Source organism: Poecilia latipinna, unplaced genomic scaffold (genome assembly GCF_001443285.1).
Source record: "Poecilia latipinna isolate Pla-1442-1.1 unplaced genomic scaffold, P_latipinna-1.0 Scaffold783, whole genome shotgun sequence".
NCBI lineage: Eukaryota > Metazoa > Chordata > Actinopteri > Cyprinodontiformes > Poeciliidae > Poecilia > Poecilia latipinna.
In genome coordinates this window covers 1-26,080 of record NW_015113399.1, presented here as the reverse complement: position 1 = coordinate 26,080, position 26,080 = coordinate 1, and the positions used below count along the sequence as shown (strand labels likewise).

Sequence of the window (26,080 nt, the reverse complement as noted above, 5' to 3'; positions counted from 1 at the left end):
GCCCAACAAATCATTCACAATTAATCTTAAACAAACTCCCAGAGAACTGCAAAACTGCCGAAACACTGACTTTCCCTGTCCATGTCTTTCTATGTCCAGCTCCTCAGAGTGGCTCATCTAGGAACCGGCCGACGGATTCTGTACAAATATCGCAGACAAGTATATGGCTTCATTATTATTTTTGATTATCTTAAGTTCACATCATATATTATGACCACTTCATGTGTAGTTGCAGAGTTCACCTAACCAACACTGCTGAGTGTCTCATGACAAGAACATTTCTGTTAGGTGTCATTTGTTTTGGTGTAAAACCAACACCTGTTTATGACATGTGACATTTCCATTATGGCAACGGTTGTGGTTGTATTTGTCTCCTCAGAATAAGCTGGCAGAGATCCTTTACGACTCGACGCGGGTCAGCTTCACGTACGACGAGACCGCTGGCGTGCTCAAAACCGTCAACCTCCAGAGCGAAGGCTTCATCTGCTCCATCCGCTACCGGCAGATCGGCCCGCTGGTCGACCGGCAAATATTCCGCTTCAGCGAGGACGGGATGGTGAATGCGCGCTTCGACTACACCTACGACAACAGCTTCAGGGTCACCAGCATGCAGGCTGTGATCAATGAGACGCCGCTGCCTATTGATCTCTACCAGTTCGACGATATCTCTGGGAAAGTGGAGCAGTTTGGAAAGTTTGGAGTTATCTACTATGATATCAATCAGGTAAGAGACGAGTCACTTCAATAGATTTAACCATTAGTGGGAAAAAGTAGGTCTTCATGTTGTGCTTGCAGCGATGAACCAAAGTATGTAGAGCACTCAAAATGAGAAGATAGAAAGCAGAAAGAATATTATAAATATGAGTTGGCTGTGAGGCTTTATGGTATTTCATATTGGTGAGGAGTAGGTTTGTGTAAATACATAGTATGCTTAAACTTATTGGGTCAACAATACTAATCTAATCATTGAATTGGTACGTTTAAGTCACTTCCATGGCCACAGGTACAGAGGACTGAACAATGGAGCGGCTGCAATTTTTAAAAGTTAGGTTGAAAATGGTGGAAACATAAGTTTAGAAAAATGTCTAAAAATATCTTGACATGTTATAAAAACTTGTTCAAGCATTTTGCATGTTAAGACTTATTCAACAAACTTATGTTTAATTGTTTAGTTTGAGCCTTGAATGATACATTTTTAGTCAACATGATATAATCCATTGAAAATGTAGGAAAACGTATATAATTGTACATAATCACATTATGGACCAACTTGCTCAGGGGAATCAGAAACTGCTTTTTTTTATGCGCACGAGTGACGCATTGAGGTAAAGATTGAACAAGTAGTTTGGAGAATTTCAATTCTTTTCTGAGAAATGCACCAAAGCAACTGAGAAAAACTGTTATGCTAATTCTGAATTCCTCTTGACATAAATCAGATGAAACACAGCAGAACATTTTTGGAAGTGTCTGTTACTTCACTCCTGAAACCGCCACCCACAGACTATTTCCGAACTAAATCTAGCTGTAAGCTCTGCGTGTCACTGATTGGAGATCAACGTTTACTTCCTGTTTCAGATCATCTCCACAGCAGTGATGACCTACACCAAGCACTTCGACCAACACGGCCGGATCAAGGAGATCCAGTATGAGATTTTCAGGTCACTCATGTACTGGATCACTATTCAGTACGACAACATGGGCAGGGTCACCAAGCGCGAGATCAAGATCGGACCCTTTGCCAACACAACCAAATACGGTTATGAGTATGACGTTGATGGACAGCTGCAGACGGTCTCCCTCAATGAGAAGCTAATATGGAGGTGAGATTTGTTTCATGGAACTACTGTTTGAAGCAAACCTACTGGGTTGATGTGACAGGCTGACGGTTTAATGCCGGCTTTGCAGGTTTAACTACGACCTGAATGGAAACCTGCACTTACTGAACCCGGGGAACAGCGGCCGTCTGACGCCGCTACGCTATGATCTGAGGGACAGAATCACTCGCCTGGGGGATGTTCAGTACAAAATGGACGAAGACGGATTCCTGAGACAGAGAGGAACTGAGATATTTGAGTACAACTCCAAAGGTGGGAATTATCGTCCCAACACACTAAACAAGATTTACATCCCTGTAAAACTGTCTGCTCTAGAACAAATCGATGTCATAACGTGTTCTTTTGTTTGATTTCAGGTCTTTTAGTTCGTGTTTACAGTAAAGCTGCCAGCTGGACCATCCAGTACCGTTACGACGGCTTGGGTCGGCGTGTGGCGTCCCGGAACAGCCTGGGCCAGCACCTGCAGTTCTTCTACGCCGACCTGAACTACCCCACCAGGATCACCCACGTCTACAACCACTCCAGCTCTGAGATCACCTCTTTCTACTACGACCTGCAGGTAGCTGCCGCTGTGCGCTAATTCTGACAGCCATTAGCCATGTTTCCATCCAATTATCATGCCAATCATGAGCAAACTTTGAAAATTTCACAAAAAAGGAAATGTGAATCAGGTGTGTTTCCTTGTTGTCTGCGTAGCCCGGTTGATTTGCTCCAAACCAAAGTTCAACTACGTCAGACGTTAAGCTTGGCTTTTTTAATCAAGTAAATGTTCGCTACGTCTGAAATTACTGAGCAAATGTGTTTTATATGCCTTTAGCATGTTAGCTTTTTTACAGAAAAGCCAAAAACCACCTCAAACAAGGGTAAAAAACATTTCCAAGTGTGAATCATATGTGCTTTTTCTTTCTTTTTTTACAACATAGTGTGTGGCCAGAAGTAGTATTTCTGCCCTACATTGTTATAATTTTGCTTGACAACTTCTTTGAACTATTGATTTTTTTTTTCCAACTTGTTTATAAATTTGGGAATTTGAAATTACTTATTTGATCTGTTTTATCTTTATTCTCCTGTTTCCAATTTGATTGTTGGAGAAACCGACCTGTAGAGTGTTGACCATTATTGAACATCAGCATCAGACAACATAAGACTAATTATTTGAATTATATGTGCCAGTAAAAAAGCTCACTGAGGCTGCCGGCTGTTGCAAGTGTTGCACAAGGCGCCCCACTCAGACACCTGCACCCCAAAATGTCTCTGCACACCACTGCCTGTGCTCCAAATCACATGAAAAGAATCTGCATTCTTTCTAGTTTTTCTTTCATCATTATTATCATTATTATTATTATTATTATTATTATTATTTGTGGATATACATGAGATCTGGGGGATAGAACATGAGCTGGATTTGTAGCCTTTGTCACAGCTCTGCAGCGCCTCCTGGAGGAAAAGATTGTGAATAACAAGCCGATCCGGAAGACATTCAATAGACCAGCTCTCACTTTACATTATCGCTCTCATTTTTCCTCATTTAAAGCTTTCTCTTTAAAGTTCAGTCCACTGACACCTGCTGTCGTGTTTGTACTCCATCTGTCAGCTTCTAATCCCGATGATCCAGCCTTCCTCTCGCTCTGCCTTCCACTTCAAACAAATAAAGCTTTCCTCATTTAGAGCGAATTTGGAAATATTACTTATGTCTGGGAGCTGAGGATCTCCCATGACGTTAGGCTTGTGTGTGTGTGTGTGTGTGTTTTTAAATCAAGCTTCTCCCACAGCGCTCACAAGTGAATGAACAGGTGAGTCTGGGAGGCTTCAGCAGCACAACACAGAAAAAACAATATAATGATGATGATTGTATCATTTTTTAAAGCCCTGTTGTATATTACAAAGAGTTGTTCTGCTGTAATGATAGAAATTACCGGTATAAATCCTCTCTTAGCTTTAATGAATGTAAGTGTGCCGTGTGTGGTTGCGCAGGGTCACGTGTTTGCCATGGAAATCAGCAGCGGAGAGGAGTTTTATATTGCGTGTGATAACACCGGGACTCCGCTGGCGGTCTTCAGCAACAACGGCCTGCTCCTTAAACAGGTACGACTGTTTCCTCATCAACCGCAGGAAGAAAGCAGCTGGGCATGTCATCTGTTCCTGAAATGGTTTTGTGTGTTATGAGTTAGTAAACGTGTGTGTTTGCAGGTACAATACACAGCATACGGGGAGGTCTACTTTGACTCCAACCCCGACTTCGTCCTTGTGATCGGTTTCCACGGCGGCCTGTACGATCCTCTGACACGACTGCTGCATTTTGGAGACAGAGATTATGACATCCCCGCTGGGAGGTAGACCGTCTGTCTCTTATTCGCTCATTTCTAGTCCAAGCATGGCATACGATTGCATGCAGACACTCGCTGTGTGCTTTGTCAGCGTCACACCTGATCAGGTGCCTCGGTTTGTTGTTTCTTCTTCTCCTGAAGGTGGACCACTCCAGACATCAGCACATGGACGCGTGTGGGGAAAGACCCTCAGCCTTTTAACTTGTATATGTTCAGAGGGAACAACCCCGTAAGCAAGATTCATCAGGTCAAAGAGTATGTTACAGGTAATAAGTTCAATCTTGCCCCATTCACTGCAAAGACACAAAACCTTACCAAGTATACTTGGTCCATATTCTGGTGCAAATATTTTTGTACACTTCAAATAAGACAAACCTAACTTATAAGTAATTTTTATGCAAGGTGTAGCTGCTTGTTTTAAGTCAATAACTCCTGGATATTGATGAAAAAGTACTAGTTCCAATAGCAGATTACTTCACTCATAACATGGGAAAAATGTCATGCAATAAGTTAAATAATAAGCCAGCGTTCTGCTACACCAGCAAAGCAGGATTTTTTTACTTTTATTTGAAACCAGAACAGCAGTCACAGAAAATGCTGCGTTCCAGTTACCTGGGAAATGGGAACTCTGCTGGACTTGATGCCAAACATTCTGGTTAAGAAGTCTGCAATTCAACATGGCAAAGCCCATAAACGTAGTTTACGACTGTTCATGCAAACATCATTTTAATTTTAATTTTCCACAAGCAAACACCAATTTCCATTTATTCAGTTTAGAGTTGCAGGTGCTACATGTAACGTTGATTTTAGACGCACTCTTACATGTGTGTCTTGTAAAATTAACACGTTTCCACCACACTTTACTACAGTTCCCAGTTCCAAGTATAACTGATATTTACTGGGTTCTTTAACTCCCTCTTTGTTTTTTTTGTCTTTTATTTCACTGCCTGTTTTTCTGCAGATGTCAACATCTGGTTGGTCACCTTCGGCTTCCATCTTCATAACGCTATCCCAGGATTCCCTATTCCCAAATTCGACCTGACGGAGCCGTCCCTGGAGATGAAAAAGAGCCAGCTTTGGGACGACCTGCCTGTGTGTATTCTTATTCATTTTAACTACAATGCTTTAGATCAGGGGTGTCAAACTCCAGTCCTCAAGGGCCGTTGTCCTGCAGTGTTTAGATGTGCCACAGGTAAAAAACAGTGGAATGAAATGGCTTAATTACCTCCTCCCTGTGTAGATCGGTTCTCCTGAGCCTTGCTAGTGACCTAATTATTATTTTCAGGTGTGGTGCAGCAGAGGCACATCTAAAAGTTGCAGGACAGCGGCCCTTGAGGACTGGAGTTTGACACCCCTGCTTTAGATAATCTGCCACTGATGACTGAATCCACAATACCATAGTATATATAGTAATGTGGACGGTTTAATTTGCTGAGTGAGATCTTTTATCACCTCTCTGCAAACTGTGGCTTAAGATATTTTATTTATAGTTAATTAAATTCATTGCTGATGTCAGGTGTGTACGCAAGAAGACTGAATGCTGTAAGTAAATCATTGTATTTGTTTAAAGGTGCACACACTTATGCAACTTATGAAGTTTATGTTTATTTCAGTCACAGCAACTGTTGCCTCATAGCTCTTTACAAGACCAACAGATGCAGTAAAATATAATAAATTGAGCCTGATTGTTCAGACAGATTGAGAGATGATTATATACATTCCAATTTGACTTAGGAAATTGTTTCATCATTCAGTAATTTTTCACATCGCATTAGTTCAGAGTCACAAAGAAATGACAGAAAGAATGACTTCACCTGTGATGTCTTGATGCCAAACTGCAACATTACATCTTTACTCTGTATGGACAGTTGGACACAGATAGTTGGACATGCTGAATGTACTACTTTATTTTTATGTCTAAAAATTACCAATTGATGTTATGATGTTGTAATATGTCTGTCAGCTGTAAAATTCAAAGCTTTAATACTAAATGCTCTCTGTGGAGATTAAAACGCAGCTATTCTGTCAGCACCTGTTACAACAACAGACCCACGACGGCACTGACAATAAAGACAAAGCTCTGTGAACAATGACAGAGGAAAACACTGGCAGAGATAGGAAAGCGTGATCAAGTGAAGCCAGTCACTCCCATCGCAACCTTATTTTCTGCTCCTTTCTCTTCTCCTACACCCACTCTGTTACTGGGGTAATTATATTGGACAGACTATCAAGCAGCCGCACTTCTACTCAAACAGTGTGTTCAGCTTCAGCCCAAAAAGAGAGTTTGAATCAAGACAGAGTCGCAAATAATAAGAAGGGTAGGAGAGAAGGGTAAGTAGAGGATCAGAGAAGGTGAGGAAGGGAGTCAGAAAGGCTCAGAGCAATTTAAAGTGTTATCTGAAGTGAGGAATCATTTTTTTCCAGAGACCTTCAGAAGCTGCGGGCGTGTTGACCAGCTGAGCCAACTAATACAGACACACACGTGCAGAAAAGATGGTTTACAGAGCAGACCACATGTACTATGTATTAGCATTGTACAGTTTAATGCTCTCCTCTGGAGGAGCTGCAATATGTTACAACCCCCAGCAGTCAAAAATAAAACATACACATTTTAATTTTAAGAAATACAACTAATAATCAGCTTAACGAATAATGAAACAGGCTTTTATATAAACAGTCATGGCCGGATTTAGAAGAGTAAAGGCCCCTGGGCTGGATGGAGTCAGTTCTGGTGCCCGATGCCAGAAAAGAAAATCATTTTCTCATGAAAATTACAGAACAATAATAAGTAGGGCTGCACATTTGCAGGGTCAAAATTGAAAGATGGTTGGTTTGCAGATGGTTTCCATGTTGGTCCCAAAAAAATGATCCTTTTCAAATATTTGAGTGTTTTTTTAATTAATAAAAATTCAATATTTTAATAAAGCAACACATCCAAAATGAGCCCTTAACTTTAATATGAGATACAGTGTTTATAAAAAATGCATAGTATACAACAGAAACATTTTTTGTTTTGCACTCGCCCCCAAAACCTGAAGCCCTGGGTGACTGCCCGTAAAGCCTGGCCAAGTAAAAGGTTTTTAACAGGGACCATTTGTGGCCCTTGCACTGATTTTGTGTATTATGAAGACATTTTTTTGTAGTTACAGTAAAATACCATTGACATAAACTTCTTATAATGGAAAATGTTTAGTGCAACACAAAGTATTTGTTTTTATAATCTTTTATGTTTTTATGAGTAGAACCACGTCTACCCAGAGACTTTTACTGAGAAACCAACTTTGCTGCATGCAAATCAGCTTTTACTTAATTTATCAAACTTAATTTAATACTTATCAAAGTTTGGACAACCCTGGTCTGTCATATAAAATCCCAACAAAATACATGGAAGTTGGATTTTGCACTATGGCAGACGGTGAAGTAATGTACATGAGTATAAATCTTTCTGCAAGGCACGTTGGTGGCTGTTTGTGTTTTAAGGCACTGGACATGTTGTGATGTCTCCTTGTTGCTTCTCTGCAGTCCATCTCAGGTGTGCAACAGGAAGTAACTCGCCAGTCATCCGCCTTCCTGTCCTTCGAGCGCATGCCGGAAATCCAGCCCAGCCGACGGCACTCCGACCACACCAAGCCCTGGCTGTGGTTCGCCACCGTCAAGTCGCTGATTGGAAAGGGCGTCATGTTCGCTGTGGTGCAAGGACGAGTTGTGACAAATGCTCTGAACATTGCCAGCGAGGACTGCATCAAAGTGGCTGGAGTCCTGAACAACGCCTTCTACCTGGAGAACTTGCATTTCACTGTTGAGGGACGAGACACTCACTACTTCATCAAGACCAGCCTTCCTGAGAATGACCTGAGCGCCCTGCGCCTCACCTCAGGCAGGAAGTCACTGGAAAACGGCGTGAATGTCACAGTGTCCCAGTCTACAACCGTGATGAACGGCAGAACGCGGCGCTTCGCCGACGTAGAACTGCAGTACGGTGCCCTGGTCCTCCACGTGCGCTACGGGACGACGCTGGACGAAGAGAAGACGCGAATCTTGGAGCAGGCACGGCAGAGGGCGCTGTCGAGCGCCTGGGCACGTGAACAGCAGCGAGTGAGAGACGGGGAGGAAGGCGTAAGACTGTGGACGGAGGGAGAGAAAAGGCAGCTGCTGAGCAGTGGGAAGGTTCAGGGCTACGACGGCTACTACGTCCTGTCCATCGAGCAGTATCCCGAACTGGCCGACAGCGCCAACAACATCCAGTTCCTCCGGCAGAGTGAGATAGGGAGGAGGTAACACGGCGTGAACGCGTCCAGATGGTTCCACCTCTGACTGTCAAAGACTAACACTAAAAAAAGTTCTGTTTTAACACTAAATGGATGTCACAGATTGAACTAAGACGGCAACAACTGCCCACTGACCCCCTTAGATTTCGCTTTGACCTGAAGCTACAGCTGTGACTGTCCTCATGCACCTGGGAAAGGTTCTTCAACGCCCTCCGTTTTCTGTTCCCTCTCGTGCTTTTAGACAGGCTGCACGCATGCCTTTCCACTTCCCTCCGACAGGCCAGGCTAACCTGACTGCCATATCTGCGAGCTGCCTACCTGTTAAACAGAGACTTTGGATAACGGAGGGAAACACAGAGACTGGTTCAGATAGGCAGCTTGGTGTGCGAGCAGCCGTCCGAAGCAGTTAAGCAGCCCTGTGCATCCCTAACAGATGTTGCGGGTACCATATGTCTGAGGGTCCAGATGGGCCCCATCACTCCGGTTTGAGCCTTGTCTATAGGATTTATTATTCCATGGCTGAAGCCATTGAATGGAACTGTTGTGGACTCTCTCTAAGAGAGACAGGCACAAAAAAGGACTGAAATTTGTACAAGTTAAAAAAAAAAGACTTTTTTTGTTGTTTGTTTGTAATTTTTGGTTTCGATTTTCTATATAAACTTGCATTTGCTTCAGAGAAAAAAAGGGATATTAAAATCAACAGAAAAGCGTTTACATCCTATTACCTACATGTATCGCACTATTACTACTATACCCACACCCCACCACCACAACAGATCATGAGAAGAACTTATCAAAAACCAAATGTTGCATTGTATTTTTTTTTCCTCCTACTGATAGCTAAGATCTGTTTGGTCATTTCTACAAGCACTCCTCATCCCTTGTGCTAATCCAAGGCTTGGAAAGCAAACCTCAGTGTGCAGAGGTAAGGTGATCACAGTTCACACAGTCTGTGTCGACCAGGAAGACCCAAAAGAGTCCTTTTCTTCTCCAAATTGTGACTGCTTCATAATGCATAGACCTTGTGATTTCGTCAGTCAAAGGTAGTAGTGCTGCTTGCAGTAGAAACTTGTTGTCATGGCTTGGTGGGGCGGGGGGGCAGCTGGGTTGCTGTGTTTAGCGACAGACTGTTGCTTCTCTCGTTGTTTTTGCTCGTTTTTCTTAAAGGGACAGTGCATCTTCATGAATGACATAAGTAACAGTAATAGATCAAAAATCGATGTGGCTGTTTTCTCATTGATTGTAGGTCTCTGGTCTCTTAGAGATTTTTTCTGTGTACATGTCTGTACAAAGGTTGGAAGGCAACTTTAAACATTTCAAAGGAAACAGAGTTAACATCGTACGCTGCAAAGGGTTTCTTTTCAGACAAGACAAGTCGACGTGTTTTGTTGATTTAACTTTATGTTGAAAGTTGAGAAATTCCATTTATCCGTACATCGATATTAGTCTCAGAGGAAGTAATTTATGTACAGTGTTTCTACGGTAAAGAATAAAAATCTTTAAAACTCCTGTTGTTTTGGTGTCTTCCTTTAACTGGCAGTAATTGATTTAGTTTTGATTGTAATTACAACAAATCAACATGAAACGTTAAAATAAAGTTCAAATTCAAACCCCTTTTATGCATTTATTCTGCTAATTTGTGTCAGAAATGATACAGTGAAATTACATTTATTTGGAACATACAAAATGTAAAAGAAGACATTAAATGTATACAGTTATTTGTGCTATGGTTTGGATATTTAAACCTCAACCAGAATCAGGACTAGAACCATTGAACAGCTGCTCCATGGCGACTGGATTCAGAGATTGGACTGGGAGTGTTGGGTTCCTCCTTGGCCTGGGGCTGCTGCTGTTTCTGGGAGCGCCAAGTGCTGCAAGCTTTCCACCCATCTCACCATTCAAACAACTTCACACCCTCCTGGTGTAAAATTAACACGCACAGCTAGTAAACGCTCATCCGTGACGAAGAATCCAAATGAAGGTCAAAGATTCCCATTTCATCAAAACAAAATAAAAAGGAAATGGGCATAACAAAAAACTAATTCCTGTCAAGAATTATTCTCCAACAGACCAAGTTTTACTTGGTGGAGTAAAACCAAAGTTTTCACTCTGAAAGCAGGATTTCATATCTTTTGTTCTCAAAACTTTTAAAGTCCTGTTTTTCAGTTTGAAAGCAGAACTTAATGTCTCTCCTCAAAACTTGTACTCTGAACTTCTGCTCTTTCAAATATTCACTGTGCTCTCAAACTTTTCTCCTCACGCTCAAAACTTGTGTAATCGTATCAAATCTTGCACACTTCTGCTCCCTTACAAATCATTTTCTGCTCTCTCAGAAGAGAACAGTCCCTGGCAACCTGTCAGCCAATAGAATTAAAGTGTTATACTGGATTTTTTTGTTTCCTTCGAAAGGTTGTGCCTGTGTGGCTACTGAAGATTGCAGTAACCTGCACCGCCCACTAGATGTTGCTCTCTACATTACGAGGCAACATCATGCTTTCAAATTGAAACTGTAAGCACAAGTACTAAAGGTTTTGAGAACTAGAGACATGAAATCCTGCTTTCAAATTAAAAATGCGTCCTCTCCAATTATGGCAGAAAAATTCCCCCATACACCAACCCCAATACATTTTATCAAAATTGAATATGATCATACATCACCAGGTATGCAGAGAGGTAACATCCCATTAAAACCACATGTAGCTAGGTGGGGAGTTGTGCTAATTGTAAGCCGTCTTTACAAAAAACAGCTTTTTGTTCATCTATGGAATTATGCAAACTGTGAACATGCTTTTTAAAGAATAAAAAGCATTAAGTCATTAAGCTTTTGTCATCTCACTTTTATTGCACTGGGAGGCAGATGGCTGCCACAGTAGAAGGAGGGACAGTGTAAACATCTGCCTTCCCTCCTCATTAATAAGAATACAAATTCAATGGTGTGCATCTGATTAGCTGTCAATGACTGTCGGCGTAACAAAAAATGTCATTAACTCACATATTTTTGTGTGTGTGTGTTTTTAAACAAGCCTCTTCTTAGCATGTCGGGTCTAAAATGTAAGCAAACTAATAAAATGGTGGCAAACACCACAGGGGGATTTCCACATCCGTAACAATCCAGAGTGATGCACAGTAGCAATGATATCCAGCACCAAGAGTATTTACAACCAATAAAAAAAATAAAGCTACAGTAAGGTTTCAAATGTACACGAAAAAAATCATTAAAGGTTAAAAAAAAAAAAAAAAACAATGCTCACGCTAAATAGTGCTATTTTCCAAACCATGAGGATTAAACTACTTCCCTGCTGAACACCAATGTGTTCAGGAGTTATTCATGGAAGCGGCGGCAGAATCTGGTGTTTCTCCGTCTGCTTGGCTCAGCTGCTCTCCTCACTGGTGGAGTCCAGCGTTTCCCCGGTGGTTAATGGAATTAAAATCAATAACAATCTCAGAACTCTTGGGCTTGAACTGCCTGTCAAAACACGGTGGAAAAACTGAAGGTCAAATCACACAGACGAGTTGATGATGCACACAACACTAGCAGGGCATGTCGAGAGGGTAAAGGTCAATCCTTTCCAATCAGATTTCCTGCCATGGCTCCTGACTCACGATGGAATCGGTTCATTCGAGTCGACGCTCTGTCAACGAGAGCTGAGCAGCTTCTAGACAGAGAGAGAAACTTCTCCGATCTAATAAAAGGCTAACATTTGCAATCAAATATGTGCACAGATCTGGAGACCAGATTGGACAAAAACCTGTATAACTTCATGATTATTTCACTTACAACAAGACATTTTTCCAATATTATGAGTGAAGTTATTTACTTAAAACAAGATCCTCTATCTCACTGAAAAGTTACCTGTAAGTTAGTAAATAAGATAAAACTAAGATATTTGGACTAGAAACTAGACTAAAAATACTTTTGTGTTTTTGTAGCGCATTTAGAATATACTTAAGCTAATTTGGAACTTAAATCTGTAAATAATTCAAATATTTAGAAATTATTTTGGGAACTATTAAACCCTCCCATCAATTAAGAACACATCGGTGGGAGGGTGGAGATGTTATTTTTACCACTTTTTGAGCTTGTATGATCAGATTAACTTCGTTTACATCCAAGTTGTGAAACTAATAGTTACTATTTTGTTTTTTATTTCTGCCCCGATTTCCTTAATTGTTGGTGATCATGATAAACCAAAAGGTCTGAAAATCAGCCACTTTTACATTTTGATCTGCAGTGGCTGACAGACGGACCTGCCCACCAGGTCACTTATCCACAGTGGGGTTAAAAACAGTCACCCCACTGTTGCCAACTTAGCAACTTTGTCACTACATGCAGCAACTTTTCAGACAGAAAAAGTGGAGAGAAAAAAATCTGCATTGGACATCAGAAAAGGCTTTTTAATAAAAGTCAAATACATTTTATTTTTAAAAACTGATTAATACTGGTCTCTAGACTTTTCTAAACAAGGAGCTCAACCTACTAAACCTCCAGAAACACCTGAGTGAGCTCAATTTCCCCTCATCACACGTGGATGAATAAATAAAGCAGGAAACCAACAGTGTTTGTGATCTACCTGAACTGTACTCCAGCCATGCTGAGCAGCCTTCTGGAAGCAACCATCTCAGGCTTATCATGGTACTTGTCCGAAAGATACACAACTTCTTTAAGACCTGGAGGGAGAGCAGCAGAGACACGGAACCGATTTTAGCTATTAAACATGTAGATGCATCAGCTCATGTTAAACGACGTTCGACCCAGATCAGATTTACAGCAGACAGCTGAGGTGCAACTTTGCAGATTTTAGTTGTTGCCCTGCTGAAGAGTTTTTGTTAGTTTATAAGTTCTAAATTTCAAAGAATATTTTCCAAACAGACAAGACAGACTGATACGTGGCCAGATTTCCACAGGAACCAATCAGAGGTTATACAGCAGATATGAAAGAAGCGTTAGTCTGAAAACACTTTAAGGTTTTACAGCAATCAACTAGAGCTGAAATAATTAATCGGATTATTCGATTATTGAAATGATCAACTAATTTATTAATCAATTATTCATAACTGGAGTATGCAGACTTAAAGAAAAAAAATCATTTGCTGAAAACCAACATTTTTGGAGCAGTAATTAAGCCAAAACTGCAGAAAATGTAAGCACATTTTGCTAATTTAAGACAAAAACACCTTTGTCGAAAATATGTTTTACCCCCAGCTCATCAGGGGGCAGATTTACCTTCATTCAGTTCAAATTCACTAAAGGAATGCTGTGTTATTAAATTTTAGGTAATAAGATTTTTCTTATTTAAGAAAGGCACTGAATCATTTGTTGATTTGCATTTTTAATATATTTCCAAGAGTGTATAAATATGAAATACAAAATCTGCAAGGAGTCCATTTATTTTAATAACCAATTATTAAAATAATCGTTAGTTGCAGTCCTACAATCAACAGACACTATGAAGTGAAATTTGCTCTTTAAACAACCCCAAAAGTAAAAACAATAAAAGGCTCTTATAAGGCGTCCTAATAATGAGATTATTTTAGCTGTGTGGTCCCAACAATCACCTGCTTGGATGATGAGTTTAGCACACTCATTGCATGGGAACAAAGCCACATACATTGTGCATCCTTTCACATCAGCGCTGTTCTTGTTCATGATGGCGTTCAGTTCTGCATGGCACACTGTGGGACCAAACAGACCACAGACTCAGCACAATATGAGGCGGGTTACTTTACATCCATTTTAACTATATTACATTACAAACAACAATGAGCAATATACATTAATCCCAATATAGTGAGCATCCACAACTTACTCTTTTTACAATTGCACAATCCAAAATATTTAAGTAAACCTGTAGAATCTCCATGTCAGGTTTTGATGCGTTTTGTTAAAACATGAAAAAAAAGGGACCCTTATTCAAAATTTTTCCAAATTTTGCTCTGAAAAATATTGATCTGCATATGGCGATGTGTTCCTACCATAAGGGTATTTGGTGTTGAGGCGGTCATCAGCAGAACGCGACCAGGGCAACAGGTCGTCATCACAACCATTGGGCATGCCGTTGTAACCAATGCCAACAATCTTATTCTCCTGATTCACTATGCATGCACCCACCTGCAGGAAGACAGAAAGAGGGTCCGAAAACATCAGTTATTTACCACACACACACACACACAAAACCACGTTCAACTTGACACAAATTCTACAGAAAATACTCCATGTTGTCACGAAAAATCGTTAAAATATCTTAATATGTTAAGTAGTTAATAAAAATGCAACTGTCAACCCCTAGCCAAAGTATTTAGTAGCTTTATTCCGTCCATTCACATTCACCTGTGAGCTTGGGTCTTTGCTCCTTTGTGCTGACAGAAAGGCCACAGCCATGAAATACTCTGGCCACTCCAGGTAGTCATCCCTTTTCCGGGTCGCGCCACTGTAGACACACAAAGACAGAATATAGTTTAATGAATTATGGAGAAAAGTTTAAACAACCTTGTCTCTGATTAGCTGAATTTATTGTTTTGACTTCTGAGTAATCGTTGACATAGTAAATGTGGAGGATGAAGACTTAATTTAATAGATTTCATTTGTTACTCTGAAATCAGAATTTACAGGTCAGAAAACTCACATTTAAAGCCTCGTGATTTTGGGATTAAAACCTGGTGATTGTGTTAATCATTGTCAGTTTTTATATACAGCTCGTAATTATTTAAGTTAAACTTTAAAGTTGCGAGATGGATAAGACTGAGTAAAATTTTGCTTGAGGAAAAATACCAAACAAAATTTTTGAGGTGGAGAGGAAAAATCCCTTCGCTCAAAGAGGACGGTAATGCGCATGAGCAAGCAAAAAGTCATATAGGACTGGTATGAAACTTATTTAAATATATCAATTGTTCAAGGTCCATCTTAACGTAACAAACACATTTAACACGACCATACCTCTACTTTTATGTCTAATACATGTGACAGACATGCTGACGTGGACTCTCAGGCTGGAGATCGAGACAAAACGAACCGCATACGATGAAACATTCAAGTTATTATCTGACTCTTCGGACATGTTAGTCATTTGTAATATAAGCGAAGTTTTACCCATTCAACAGGTCCGGCAACTTGTTTTCTTCCATAGTTGCACCGAAAATAGGAAGCAACGTTTGAGCAGCGCAAACAAACACAACAGAACCCTGTTACTCTGAAGGGGGAATAAATTCCCGCGTTTACCGTGGGTTAAAGAGCCCAATGCGTAATCTGACAGGTGAAGCAACAACTTCTGTCCTTTCACTAAAAAAACCTGATTTGTACATGTGACGAAAAATATGGTATTGCAGACCAGACTGACTTCACTGCTGATACTTAAGGAATGGGTCTTGTGTTATTTCATATTTTTTGATTACCTTGTTAGACCTGCTCAGGGGCGTAAAAACGTATCTTATAATTCACGCCCATCTTCTTTATCGCCACCTGTTGGATACAATTTACAAATACAGCGAAATAATTTTAGACCAGTCTTAGCTCTTTGTGCGATGTATAATTTCCCAAAAAGGAAGGAAGTTAAGAAGCAGCAGTTCTAAGTTGTTCAACTGAATAAAATTCTAACAATAATTTTAACAAAACCTAAAGGTTAGTAACAGTTATACCACCATTCAAAATCAGACCTGTAACTTTTGTGTTTTGTGCACACAAGGAATTTAACTTTGGTTCTGCTTTGCTTTTAGTGAATCATCTTCTTAAATTATTAGAAATGCAATGATCAGATACAATACTCCAATCTTTAACTATAGGACAGTCATGCCACAATGGTAGCTTGTGTCTTTGCTGCAAGTTTTCCAGATTCTTTTTGTTCCTACATAAACTAGACTCAGGACAAGATGGCTTCCTGCCCAGTAGTGTGTTGATTTCGCTTTTGCTTGTAAAACATCCCAACTAGGCATGGATTCCTCTAGATCCCCAAAGACTTGTTGTGGTATCTCATAGCAAAAATGTTAGCAGGAAATCCTTTCAGTCCCAGTAGTTGAAACATGGGAGCTGCAAAGTGTATCTATAACAATTTATCATACCAGACCACTTTTATTACTCTGGAGTCCAATTGTGATGGTCATGTGCCCATTGTTGACAGTTTTAGACGTGGGGACAGTTTTTTGTTTTTTTTTGATCGACAATAATACAGGAGAGAATGAATAAACACTACATTGTGGTAAGAAATTACATTCACAACCATTTAATGTCAAAAGGTTATATGGTAGTAAATTTAATGCATTGATAAAAGTGATCATTGGGGATACATTTATATATAATCAATAAACTTAAAGACAGAAAAGTGTCCATTTATTATAACATTAAGAGCTAAGACGTGACTCCGCTGTCAGAATTTAGATGCAGGATGCTGCAGGACTCCTTGTTCTTCAGCAGACTAGAAGTTTCCTTCATCCTAAAAAAAGCACAAAAAAGGTAAAATAAAACACCAGCCTAACAGCCCTAATATTAAAAAATAGGGCTATAAAAGAAAAAAGGTCTGAGTGTTTAAACACAACTGATCTATTAGATAATCCAAAACAGAGAGTAACTTTGGTATGTTAAACTCCTGTACATAACATTAAACAGAAATAAAACATGCTTTTTATTGCTTTAATGTCTAATTGAACAGAATGGGGAACTCAATGGCATCTAATGAACACTTACATGTTAGCAATCCTCTGCAGACTTTCCTTTAGATCCTTCTGGATAAAAAAAGGACAAACAAGAAAAACAGCACCAGGTTTTTTTCTCAAAATAAAGTCAGTGTGTAATTTCTACTAATGATACACACAAAATGCAATGTATATAAAAAAAAGTTATTAGCTGTCTTATAAAAATGTAACAGCTCAAAATGAGAAAAATAAAATCGTGCCAATAGCGCCCCTGGTGGCAATTTGGAAAAATACACATACATCTGCCCTGATGCACGATAAAGATTGCTCTAACATCCATAAAGTTTTGTCTACCGATTTCAGAGAAGGCTATGTATTTTATCTATCCAATTTTTATTAAAATTGGAAATAAAACCAATATTTTTTAAAAGCTTAAAAAAATGTGATACTTTAGAGATGCCTGCCTCATTTCTTATCAGAAACTATTTTCTTGGTTGAATGAAAAAAATATAACTTTAAATCAAAATCTGCCAGGTGTATGGGTAATTTTGGGCTTAACTATATACATGTTATTTATTTCAAGAGGTCCCCTCCTTGGTGTGGGCGCCCGACCTCCAATGAACTAATTGCAAATTGTCTTGCTAAACATACACACCTGTCTGTGTGAAACATGCTGATTCGAGTATGACTGCCTGATGGATACTGAGGAGTAAGAAATTGTTCTCACCTGTGAGGAATCGACAGCTGAAAGGGAGGAGGTGAGTGGCTCTGCTGGCGATGAAGCATTAAGCTACGAAAAGAGGGGGAAAAAAGCATTCATATGCAGTGAAAATACATGGTTTTGGATATTTCTAATCAACCTTACATTTTGTCTCTTTTACAGACAGACTCAACATCAGTGAATTAAATTGTTCCAGTTTGATGTCCAACCTGAGTATCCCTTAGCTCCAGTTTAGCTTCCAGTAACACCACTCTGCTCATCAGGTTTTCCCAACTTTCTTTGGGTACCATAACAACGTCCTCATCATTCTGAAAATGAAAGAGTATCACACGTTTTAACCATTGATGGTGAGGAAATGCTGTTATTAGATTTTAAAGTTAAGATTTCAAAAAGTTGAATATTTTATAAACCTTATTTTCATTTTTGAGCTCAAGTTCCTCAAGTCGTTTTTCCAGAATATTCAACTTGTTGAACGCAGACATAAGAGTGTCGATATTATTCTCCAGGGCCGAGAGTCTTCCCTCTACCTTCGATGACTGAAAGATGGAAAGAAATTAATAAAAAAAAGTGTGCTCAACATTAAATTATTCAATAAATACGAACAAACTAATCTACTTTTTCATTACACTTACATTTAAAAAGCTCTCCTTTGACTCCTCTTCATCTGGAGCTGGGATTTCAGATGAACCAGAGGGGGATATTTCAGAGCGATAAGCAGAGCCTTCATTATCAGCAGAAAAAGTGTCTCTTTTGGCTGGATAAGCGAAATAGAAAGGATTTCTTCTGTGATCTTCCACAAAGGGATTTTTGGACGCCTAAAACAAAATGGAACTTTGTTAAAAATAAAAACATATCAAGTCCTGGTGGAATAAATCTCAGCATTAGACTTACAGCATCTGCATCAGTGAGTGTCAGATGACTTTTCTTTCTGATATTGTGTTTAGTAGGATACCTCACTTTGGGCCAAAAAAAAAAAAAAAAAAAACACTGTTCAAATAATAATACGGAACTGTCTGTATAGTTTCCATACATTTATTTCCTCACGGTTAAAATTATTGGAAGCACTAGGTGTATATTTTTGTTGAGCAGCTGACTAATGTAGCATTTTAACTTTATATCATTTCATCTGTGTCTTTCTTCTAAATGCTACATAGTAGCTGCATTTCAGTTCCAAATGTGTCTGTCAATATTATCCTAATGTCAAAAACAATTGCAGTGTTTCCACTGAAAAAGAAATAAAATCCCAGGTTAATAAGTTTGTTCACTTTAAGTCATTAAAAACAGGCTGTGCTATCATCCTCCAACTACTTCCAGTCATCTTTTTTTCCAATCGCAATTCTTCAAAATAAACCAATTCGGATACAGCCAAAAAAAAAGAAGAAAAAAATCATCCTACCGCAAAAACTTAAGAGTTTTTTTTAATTGCCACATTTAGCAATTTTATTTACAAAATGTCAAATTTTGCAATTACTTGATCAACAAAAACACAGCTAGTTCTGCTGATCTTAATTACATATTATGACCCAGTGCACAAATGTTGATTTTTTTTGTTTTTGTGAAAAACTGTCATGTCTGTACTGAATCAGTTTAATCTGAGTTACTGTAAAATTTTAAGTTGTTATTAAATGACTGGATTTAAATCTGTCCCCAAGTGATCAGTTTCTCATTTGTTCCTTCTAAATGTGTGTTACCTTGTGGAGCTGCTTGTGTCTCTGCAGAACCAGATTAATGATGTCACAGATGAAAGAGATTTTCCTCTGAGAAAACCCCCACTGGAGGAACTGCTCCTTGGTCAGTATGGGCTTATAGTGGAAGATATCTCTAAGAACCTGGAGGCAAAGCATGCAAACAAGTGTTTGACTCTATAAATTTGTAGAACTAAATAAAATGACACTATAAATTTGTGTCAAACTTTTATCAAGACAAAAAATATCTGAGGCAAAAACTGTCCAATGCAGGCAGAAGCTTGTGTTTGCTTTAGTCAGCAGATCTTAATCTGATGGTTATGTAACAGCTTTCTCTTTCTGCTCCCTACATGGGTCCGTGTTACCTTATAAAGCGTGTCAGTGAATCTGAGGTCGGTTTTGCCAGACAGTTCCAGTCCAGCTGCCACGAGCTGCTCAGCAAAAGGTGGAGAGAACGTGGTGAGGGTGAAGCTCACTATGGGCAGAAAAGAGGAGGGGTCTCCTTTGGAAAGCCTGATGCAGAAACAAACACCATCAACACAAGGACAAATGTAACTGTTATGTCAGCTGATTAGATTTACTCATTGACTTAATGCACTGTAGAAAACTCAATGTTTGATGTTTTGGCATGATTTTGACAATAACAAAAACTGTAATTGCAAAAATTATCCTTAAAATTTTTTTTTTCCAGGCATAATGATTTTGAGCAAGAACACTCAGGTTTCAATGAAAAAATATTGCATGGCTTACAATAATTTTTGTAATGGGAAACTTGGGTAGGCTTACCCACTGTAATCAACATCTGATGGGTACTTAATCACTCGCAGCAGTGCTTCCAATTTCCTGAGGCAACTCTGAACATTTCCTGCAGAAAGCATTGTAGCCTACGGGAAACAGACAAAGTTTTTTCATGTATAACACAGCAGGCACTATATATGCTCTAAGTGCAGCAGTTAGCTACAACTTTTAGTGTTTTGGGAAATATTTATGACTGACAACGTTAGACAACACCAGCATATCCTATTTAAGAGTCTTAAAATTGCCCCTTTTCGGCGTTAACAAATCAAATTAAGGTTCCACCAAGCACAAATAACTATTTTTTAGAATGTAATGAGTTTACATCGGGAGCTAAAGCAGATGAAATGTGTGCAGTGTCAAATCCAGATGAACAGGCTTTGAACAATTATTGAACTAACTGATCAATCTTGGCCGTCGTCAATAAAAGAAAAAAAAGATTTTGCATAGAAATTAATAACCACTTACCGTATCCCGAACTGTAACGGACAATAATTAACAAGTTAGCTGGTGCGCTTAGTAAAATGTCGACTTTACTAGCTAGTACAAATTTCTGCCTCTTGCACTTTTGTTTCTGCCGGGTGTTCAACGGCACGACGCGGGATTGGCTGCTCCACGCTTACGTACACCCTACGCAAATCGACGTTTTGATACCGATGACGCAGCTTTCACGGACTTGCTTTCTGAGTTTTTTTAAAACTCATATAGAACAAATTATTTATGCCCGGTTGTAGTGTTGATACCCCCTCTTTATATTGTGCTTTTAACCAGAAAAATAAGAGACATTATTTATTTCGAACATTGCGGATAACGTTGCTTCTGTGATGACAGCGGACGAAGGGGCGGGGCAGCAGTGACAGTATGAGGAGGAAGAGGAGGAGGAGGCTGAAAACAGATGATAGCTTTGTGATAATAGCAAAGAACCCCGCTAAGCAAGGAGGTTTCTGATTCAGAGCGGATTATCTGTGTGTGGTGGGATTTGTTCGGGAGATGACTACGGGCTACATTTGAGTGCATGAAATCAGCATTTTCACTTGTCCTAGTGTGCAGGTCAGGTTGTCAAAGGAATCCCTAAACTCAGGTAGGTAACAGGAGTTTTTTTACGAGGTTGTCTCAAAATAATAAAGTAAGGCAACAGTAATTTAGTATAACAAACAACACACGAGTCCGGTAACAATCTACTGCTGAAAAAAGTAGAAATTATGGCTCTCTGTTGTCAAGTTAAACTAGCTTTGCAAGCTAGCATGGGGATTTCTGTTAGCTTTTGAGGGAAAGCGAAACCTACCTATCAGATTCCTGTTTAACAACTGCTGTCACATATTTGGCCAATGACAGTGAAGGGAAGGCGGGGCTACAGGTCATACGAACTTGCTTGCTGAAAGTTCCACCGTTGATGTTTACAACAGTCCAGCGGATTTGTTTATGCAACACAGCTGATACCGAGAAGGAAAACGGGACAGGGCAGCGTGTTAAGAAAGCTGCCATCTCATCGTCGTTTGCTGCCACACTTAAATAGATCGCGTTGTCAACGAATATTATTCATTAAGTGCCGAATACAGGAAAATAAAAAGCAGGACTACTCTCTCCTTTGTTGACATAATTAAGGAATTAATTCTAAATTGAAGGGGTTGACAACCAACTCTGCCGATGTCGCAAACGAAACCCGCAAAATTTATTCATATTAATAAAATATTAGTACGTGGTTGTAAAGTAAAAACGTCTACGTGTTCTGAGGCTGCTTTTTGTCGCTGTGCTGCTTTCTTCACGAGTGACCCAAATACTGTCAAACTTGTTTAACCAGTGAACAATCATGAGGAGTATTCTTACTCAAATATGACCCAAAGCTATGGCAGTGCCTCATGATAATTTGTGGCTTGAACATTTTTTAGAGTGTTTCAACACAGTATACAGGTTAGCCCAATTTTATTTATTTGTTTAATTTCCCTTTGGAGCTAGTTTTTCTTTTTCTTTTTTCTCAATTCCTCTTACTCCTTGCAAAATTAGATGTTGATCATGTTTCTTCTGTTTGTACGTAATATCTTTAATGGAGGGCAGAAGCCGACTGAGAATATTTGGAGTGAACCAAGAGACTCGTGAAAAAGCCTGTGAACAAAAATGAAAAATATCTGATTACTGTAACGACAATAAAGGATTTGACTGATTAATGATGAGATTATACATGCATTTGGACATGCCATTAAAAATGACACCGCTTTTTAAAACAGTTTTAAATCTGGTGGCAGTATAAATAAAGTCAGCTTAACTGTGTAGTACATCTGGTATACTAAACCGCAATTTAATAGTTAGGGAGATGTTTAGAGTAAAATTTTACCAGTGTTGATTTTTCTTCATAACATTTTATAGCAAATGTTCCCATGCTTCGTAAACTAAGCACTTTGCTTTAAGTTTGAACGTAATAATATAATTGCTTAATGTAATATGAACTACTTTTTAAACCTTTTCACATGTTATTAATTGGGTTAAGATCTGATAATTGTTCCAAAATTTAAAATCATGGTCTTTGAGCAGTTTTGATAGTGCTTTTGCCACATGGAACAAACTCCTGCATGCTTGGAAATACATAGATTATTATCAGATATTGAATAAATTGTTGAAAGAAGTTGGTCTTGATGGTTTTAATCTGACTTTTCACTGACGAGACAAGGGTGCTAGTCACTTTCTGAAATCCTTTTCCAGATGTCTCAAACAAAGGAAGGATGATTCTTTAGAGAAAGGAACTGTGTAACCCTCTTCTACTGTCTGTCCCATAGAATCTCCATCTTTGTTCATGAAGCCTCACAGTTTGAAGACCCTGATAATGTGCAGAGCTGTAACGGTCAATACTCTTTGCAGCAATTTTTATCTCATGAAGTTATTTTGACGTAAATCAAAGCATTGCTGCATGCTTTTATTTTGAGGTAACTGATGCTGAAATATCAAGACACGTCTGTCCCTCTTTTGCAGTTTTTAGCTTGATAGATTGATTTTAGCTGGACTCGGTGGCATGTGCTGATGATATGGCACTTGCCTTATCTAAATGTAGCTAATCTGAACTTTCTGGTGAATATACATATTAACACTTTGCACAATAAAAAAAACAACTGAACTATCATAACAAAATCTGAAGGAAGATCCAATAAAATGTAACATAAGTCCAGTTTATCTAAACGCTCTGATAATTTACAATGCTGGTGATGTGTGGTAAACTACTGCAGAGGGACAAAGAAGAAGGCAGTAATGTTCAGTTTTTTCATTAGTTACCACCAGTTGTCTGGAGTGATCCCCTCGGTTACGTTTGTTTTGTTTACCTTAACGTGTATCTGTGCTGTTTGCAGATGGGTCAGGCACTGTGGAGGCTTTCTCCCAGACAACAGCAGCAGCTTCAGGAAGAGCTGGCCGACCAACTGACTGAGAGCGGAGGAGGCAGACGAGACCAAGGTATTTCTACCATTTTCCTTATACCACAGGTATTTAACGTACAACCTGTGGGGAAAATATTCATATAAAGACACAATGTATTCGAAACAAAACAGATGAAATTGAATCAAAACCATTTAATTTCTTACGGCAGAGCTCTGATTTTGTTTGAAACCGTTCAGTTGAAGAAAGCCAATGGAGAACAATCAATCTTTGTCTTCTATCTTGGCCTCAGTTGTTTAGTGAGATTGAATTGGACTGTTTGCTGCTCTTGTCGCTGCTTGTGCACAGTTTGGTCACTTGCAGACAAATGAACAATCTCTTCAACTTTCCATGTGAGTTTAAAGTTTAACCAGATAGAATTAAACTAATAGCTATAGAGTTTGGGTAAAAAAGGCCGTTTAGTATTTAGATTTGGCATTTCATTATTTATCTATTCATTTCCTTTTTAGGGAGAGATGGAGGTGGTTCCCAGAGAAGAGCACCACAGTACTGTTACAGCCCTGACATCTATCATCTGCTGAAGACACGCAGAGGTATGAATAAATGTCAAGTAGAAAGCTCTACCTACTCTGAGTCTCTCTTAAACACTCTACTAAATAATGTTTAAACCTTTTGTTTGTAATGTCAGACTCGATCATGTATTCTAATAAAATAAAAAAATCAACTCATTGGGAAGTTTTCACTGTCATACAGCGAACTCGCAGTTCTTTAGTGTTTTTTGTTTGATCTTGTTTGAAAAGGAATTAAACAAGGGATGGGTAGAGGGAAAATATTATGGAGACTTCCAAAAAGGGAACATGTCAAAGAATCCAGCCACAATAAGCCTGTGATGTGGGTTTGTAGCACTAAAGCTCAAAATGAGCAATTACTGATGCTAAGAACGTTAAACAGTCATAGGATGTCATTTTTATGTCTTTTGGATTAATAAAACATAACGAAAGCATGACTATGTTAAATGTGGAAAATAAAGAAAAAGACTTTAAAGTTTAACATATCATCACATCCTGCTCACATTCCCAGTCCTGACCAATCAGATTAATCCTGATTAGATCATCAAATAATTGTGACATGGAGTTATACTCATTTTCATTTTGGGCCACATTAAGATCAAACATGTGTTTAAACAAACCACTGAAGTTTGAACAAAAAGCTGTCTTTGGATGCGATGAGAACTTGAAAATAAATATGAAACATATTTCCACTTTGATTTAATTTGATATTTTACAGATACAATTGCTGATCTGATTGATAAAATAATATTTAAGCACACATCTGTAATCTTGAAGGTTCTGTTTCTACAGTCTAGAGAGCCAGAACATTTTCTTTTGGGCCGGCCTTTCACTAGTGTTTTTTGGCACAGTGGCCACTAGGGGGAGTGCTAACATTGTTTCTCGCTGGTACAGGCATCCCTTCACTGGAGCTGGGATTAATAAAGAAGCAAACACTAATGAGATGATTCTGTTTGCGTTCCTCCTTCTTTTGACAAAATCACATATATACACAGAGCAATAAAAAGAATCCATACAGTTATCCTGCTGCTCCACAGTGAAACAAACGGCTCTTAAAAACCCCATCAAACCCTCCTAAGTGTTTGTTCCAAGCCCACATTTCCCCAAAGGGCTCTCTGCTGTTTAAAAATCTATTACAGAGAAAAGCTTCTGCATTTATAGGTATTATAAGAGCAGCCGTGTTCAGCATATTGAAATAAAACCCAGGTAATACGGTAGTTTGAATTTTCCACACACTGGCAGCAGGGAAAAGTTTCCTAGATCTAAACACATGTTTTCTATTTTCCCCTCTGTTTTCTGGGGTGGGGGGGGGTTGTAGGTAAAGAGCAGCATGGGTTTATAGATCTGGAGATGCTTCCACCTGAACTAGGCATCACCATCCTCTCCTACCTGAATGCTACTGATCTGTGCCTGGCTGGCTGCGTCTGGCAAGACCTGGGACATGATGAATATCTGTGGCAGGGGTACGCCGCTTCTCTTTCTTTTCTACTTAATTAAAATACTTTGTAACATTGTAGTTCGTATTTTCTAAATCTGCTGTTTAATATCCCATCAGGCTGTGCAAGTCCACATGGGGACACTGCTCTATCTACAATAAGAGACTACCTGCTGGCTTCTCATACCGAAGACTCTACCTTCAACTAGACGAGGGCAGCTTGACGTTCAATGCCAACCCACAGGAGGTCAGTCATACACACCTCAGGTTGAGCATATGCTGTGCCTTCAGCTACCTGTATTTTCTTCATTTTGTCCTCTTTGTGTTCATGTAGGGCATCAGCTACTTCATGTCTAAAGGAATACTAGTGGATCATCCCAAAGAACTGGCCAAGTTCATTTTCTACACCAGACGGCTCAATTGGAAGATGCTGCGGATTTACCTGGATGAGAGGTTGGCGCAC

The 26,080-nt window shown here is 39.2% G+C and overlaps 4 protein-coding genes across 13 annotated transcripts in view; 2 read left to right on the top strand and 2 right to left on the bottom strand.

Moving 5' to 3' along the window:
* The window catches only part of tenm3 (teneurin transmembrane protein 3), a 233,519-nt gene extending 224,481 nt beyond the window's left edge, over window positions 1-9,038 (top strand). For all 9 annotated transcript variants that reach the window (XM_015046553.1, XM_015046552.1, XM_015046551.1 and 6 more), the window contains 10 exons: window positions 100-159; window positions 380-724; window positions 1,576-1,820; window positions 1,906-2,087; window positions 2,192-2,394; window positions 3,810-3,920; window positions 4,026-4,168; window positions 4,304-4,428; window positions 5,124-5,254; window positions 7,685-9,038. In XM_015046553.1, the coding sequence (XP_014902039.1) occupies window positions 100-159; window positions 380-724; window positions 1,576-1,820; window positions 1,906-2,087; window positions 2,192-2,394; window positions 3,810-3,920; window positions 4,026-4,168; window positions 4,304-4,428; window positions 5,124-5,254; window positions 7,685-8,440 (2,301 nt within the window). In that variant the 3' untranslated portion in view covers window positions 8,441-9,038. The remainder of the gene's footprint in view (window positions 1-99; window positions 160-379; window positions 725-1,575; window positions 1,821-1,905; window positions 2,088-2,191; window positions 2,395-3,809; window positions 3,921-4,025; window positions 4,169-4,303; window positions 4,429-5,123; window positions 5,255-7,684) is intronic.
* A 2,214-nt stretch (window positions 9,039-11,252) lies between these two features.
* LOC106956030 (deoxycytidylate deaminase-like) lies at window positions 11,253-15,757 on the bottom strand. Its single transcript, XM_015046555.1, has 6 exons — window positions 15,518-15,757; window positions 14,759-14,858; window positions 14,404-14,539; window positions 13,987-14,103; window positions 13,002-13,098; window positions 11,253-11,896 (listed from the first exon to the last, which is right to left on the bottom strand). Exons 1-6 carry the CDS (start codon window positions 15,550-15,552, stop codon window positions 11,815-11,817), a joined length of 567 nt encoding a protein of 188 aa, XP_014902041.1. The 5' UTR covers window positions 15,553-15,757; the 3' UTR covers window positions 11,253-11,814.
* Window positions 15,758-16,623: 866 nt separating this feature from the next.
* On the bottom strand, window positions 16,624-20,883 carry LOC106956026 (centrosomal protein of 44 kDa-like). 2 transcript variants are annotated; one of them, XM_015046542.1, is made up of 11 exons: window positions 20,722-20,883; window positions 20,245-20,342; window positions 19,824-19,971; window positions 19,465-19,602; window positions 18,665-18,736; window positions 18,406-18,588; window positions 18,184-18,309; window positions 17,983-18,081; window positions 17,780-17,842; window positions 17,105-17,142; window positions 16,624-16,853 (listed from the first exon to the last, which is right to left on the bottom strand). In XM_015046542.1, exons 2-11 carry the CDS (start codon window positions 20,334-20,336, stop codon window positions 16,769-16,771), a joined length of 1,044 nt encoding a protein of 347 aa, XP_014902028.1. In that variant the 5' UTR covers window positions 20,337-20,342; window positions 20,722-20,883; the 3' UTR covers window positions 16,624-16,768. The 2 variants fall into 2 exon arrangements, with proteins under 2 accessions (XP_014902028.1, XP_014902029.1); XM_015046543.1 differs by having other exon boundaries at window positions 17,105-17,139.
* Window positions 19,492-26,070, top strand: LOC106956027 (F-box only protein 8-like; the record flags this gene model as incomplete). The annotated part of the gene is made up of 6 exons (XM_015046544.1): window positions 19,492-19,564; window positions 23,589-23,691; window positions 24,123-24,206; window positions 25,501-25,645; window positions 25,738-25,864; window positions 25,952-26,070. Coding segments are annotated over exons 2-6 (578 nt in total), but the record flags the coding sequence as incomplete, so codon positions are not given.
* Between the last annotated feature and the right edge of the window lie 10 nt (window positions 26,071-26,080).

What these genes read in the sequence shown, in the direction of transcription:
- LOC106956030 (XM_015046555.1), bottom strand. Translation starts at nt 15,552, where the DNA reads ATGGAAGAAAACAAGTTGCCGGACCTGTTGAATGG. An exon ending in TTGCCGGACCTGTTGAATGG is followed by an intron (nt 14,859 to 15,517) that starts GTAAAACTTCGC and finishes GTGTGTCTACAG; the next exon opens with TGGCGCGACCCGGAAAAGGG. An exon ending in GCAAAGACCCAAGCTCACAG is followed by an intron (nt 14,540 to 14,758) that starts GTGAATGTGAAT and finishes GTCTTCCTGCAG; the next exon opens with GTGGGTGCATGCATAGTGAA.
- LOC106956026 (XM_015046542.1), bottom strand. Translation starts at nt 20,336, where the DNA reads ATGCTTTCTGCAGGAAATGTTCAGAGTTGCCTCAGGAAATTGGAAGCA. An exon ending in TCAGATGTTGATTACAGTGG is followed by an intron (nt 19,972 to 20,244) that starts GTAAGCCTACCC and finishes TTTCTGCATCAG; the next exon opens with GCTTTCCAAAGGAGACCCCT. An exon ending in CACTCACTGATGCAGATGCT is followed by an intron (nt 18,589 to 18,664) that starts GTAAGTCTAATG and finishes ATTTTGTTTTAG; the next exon opens with GCGTCCAAAAATCCCTTTGT.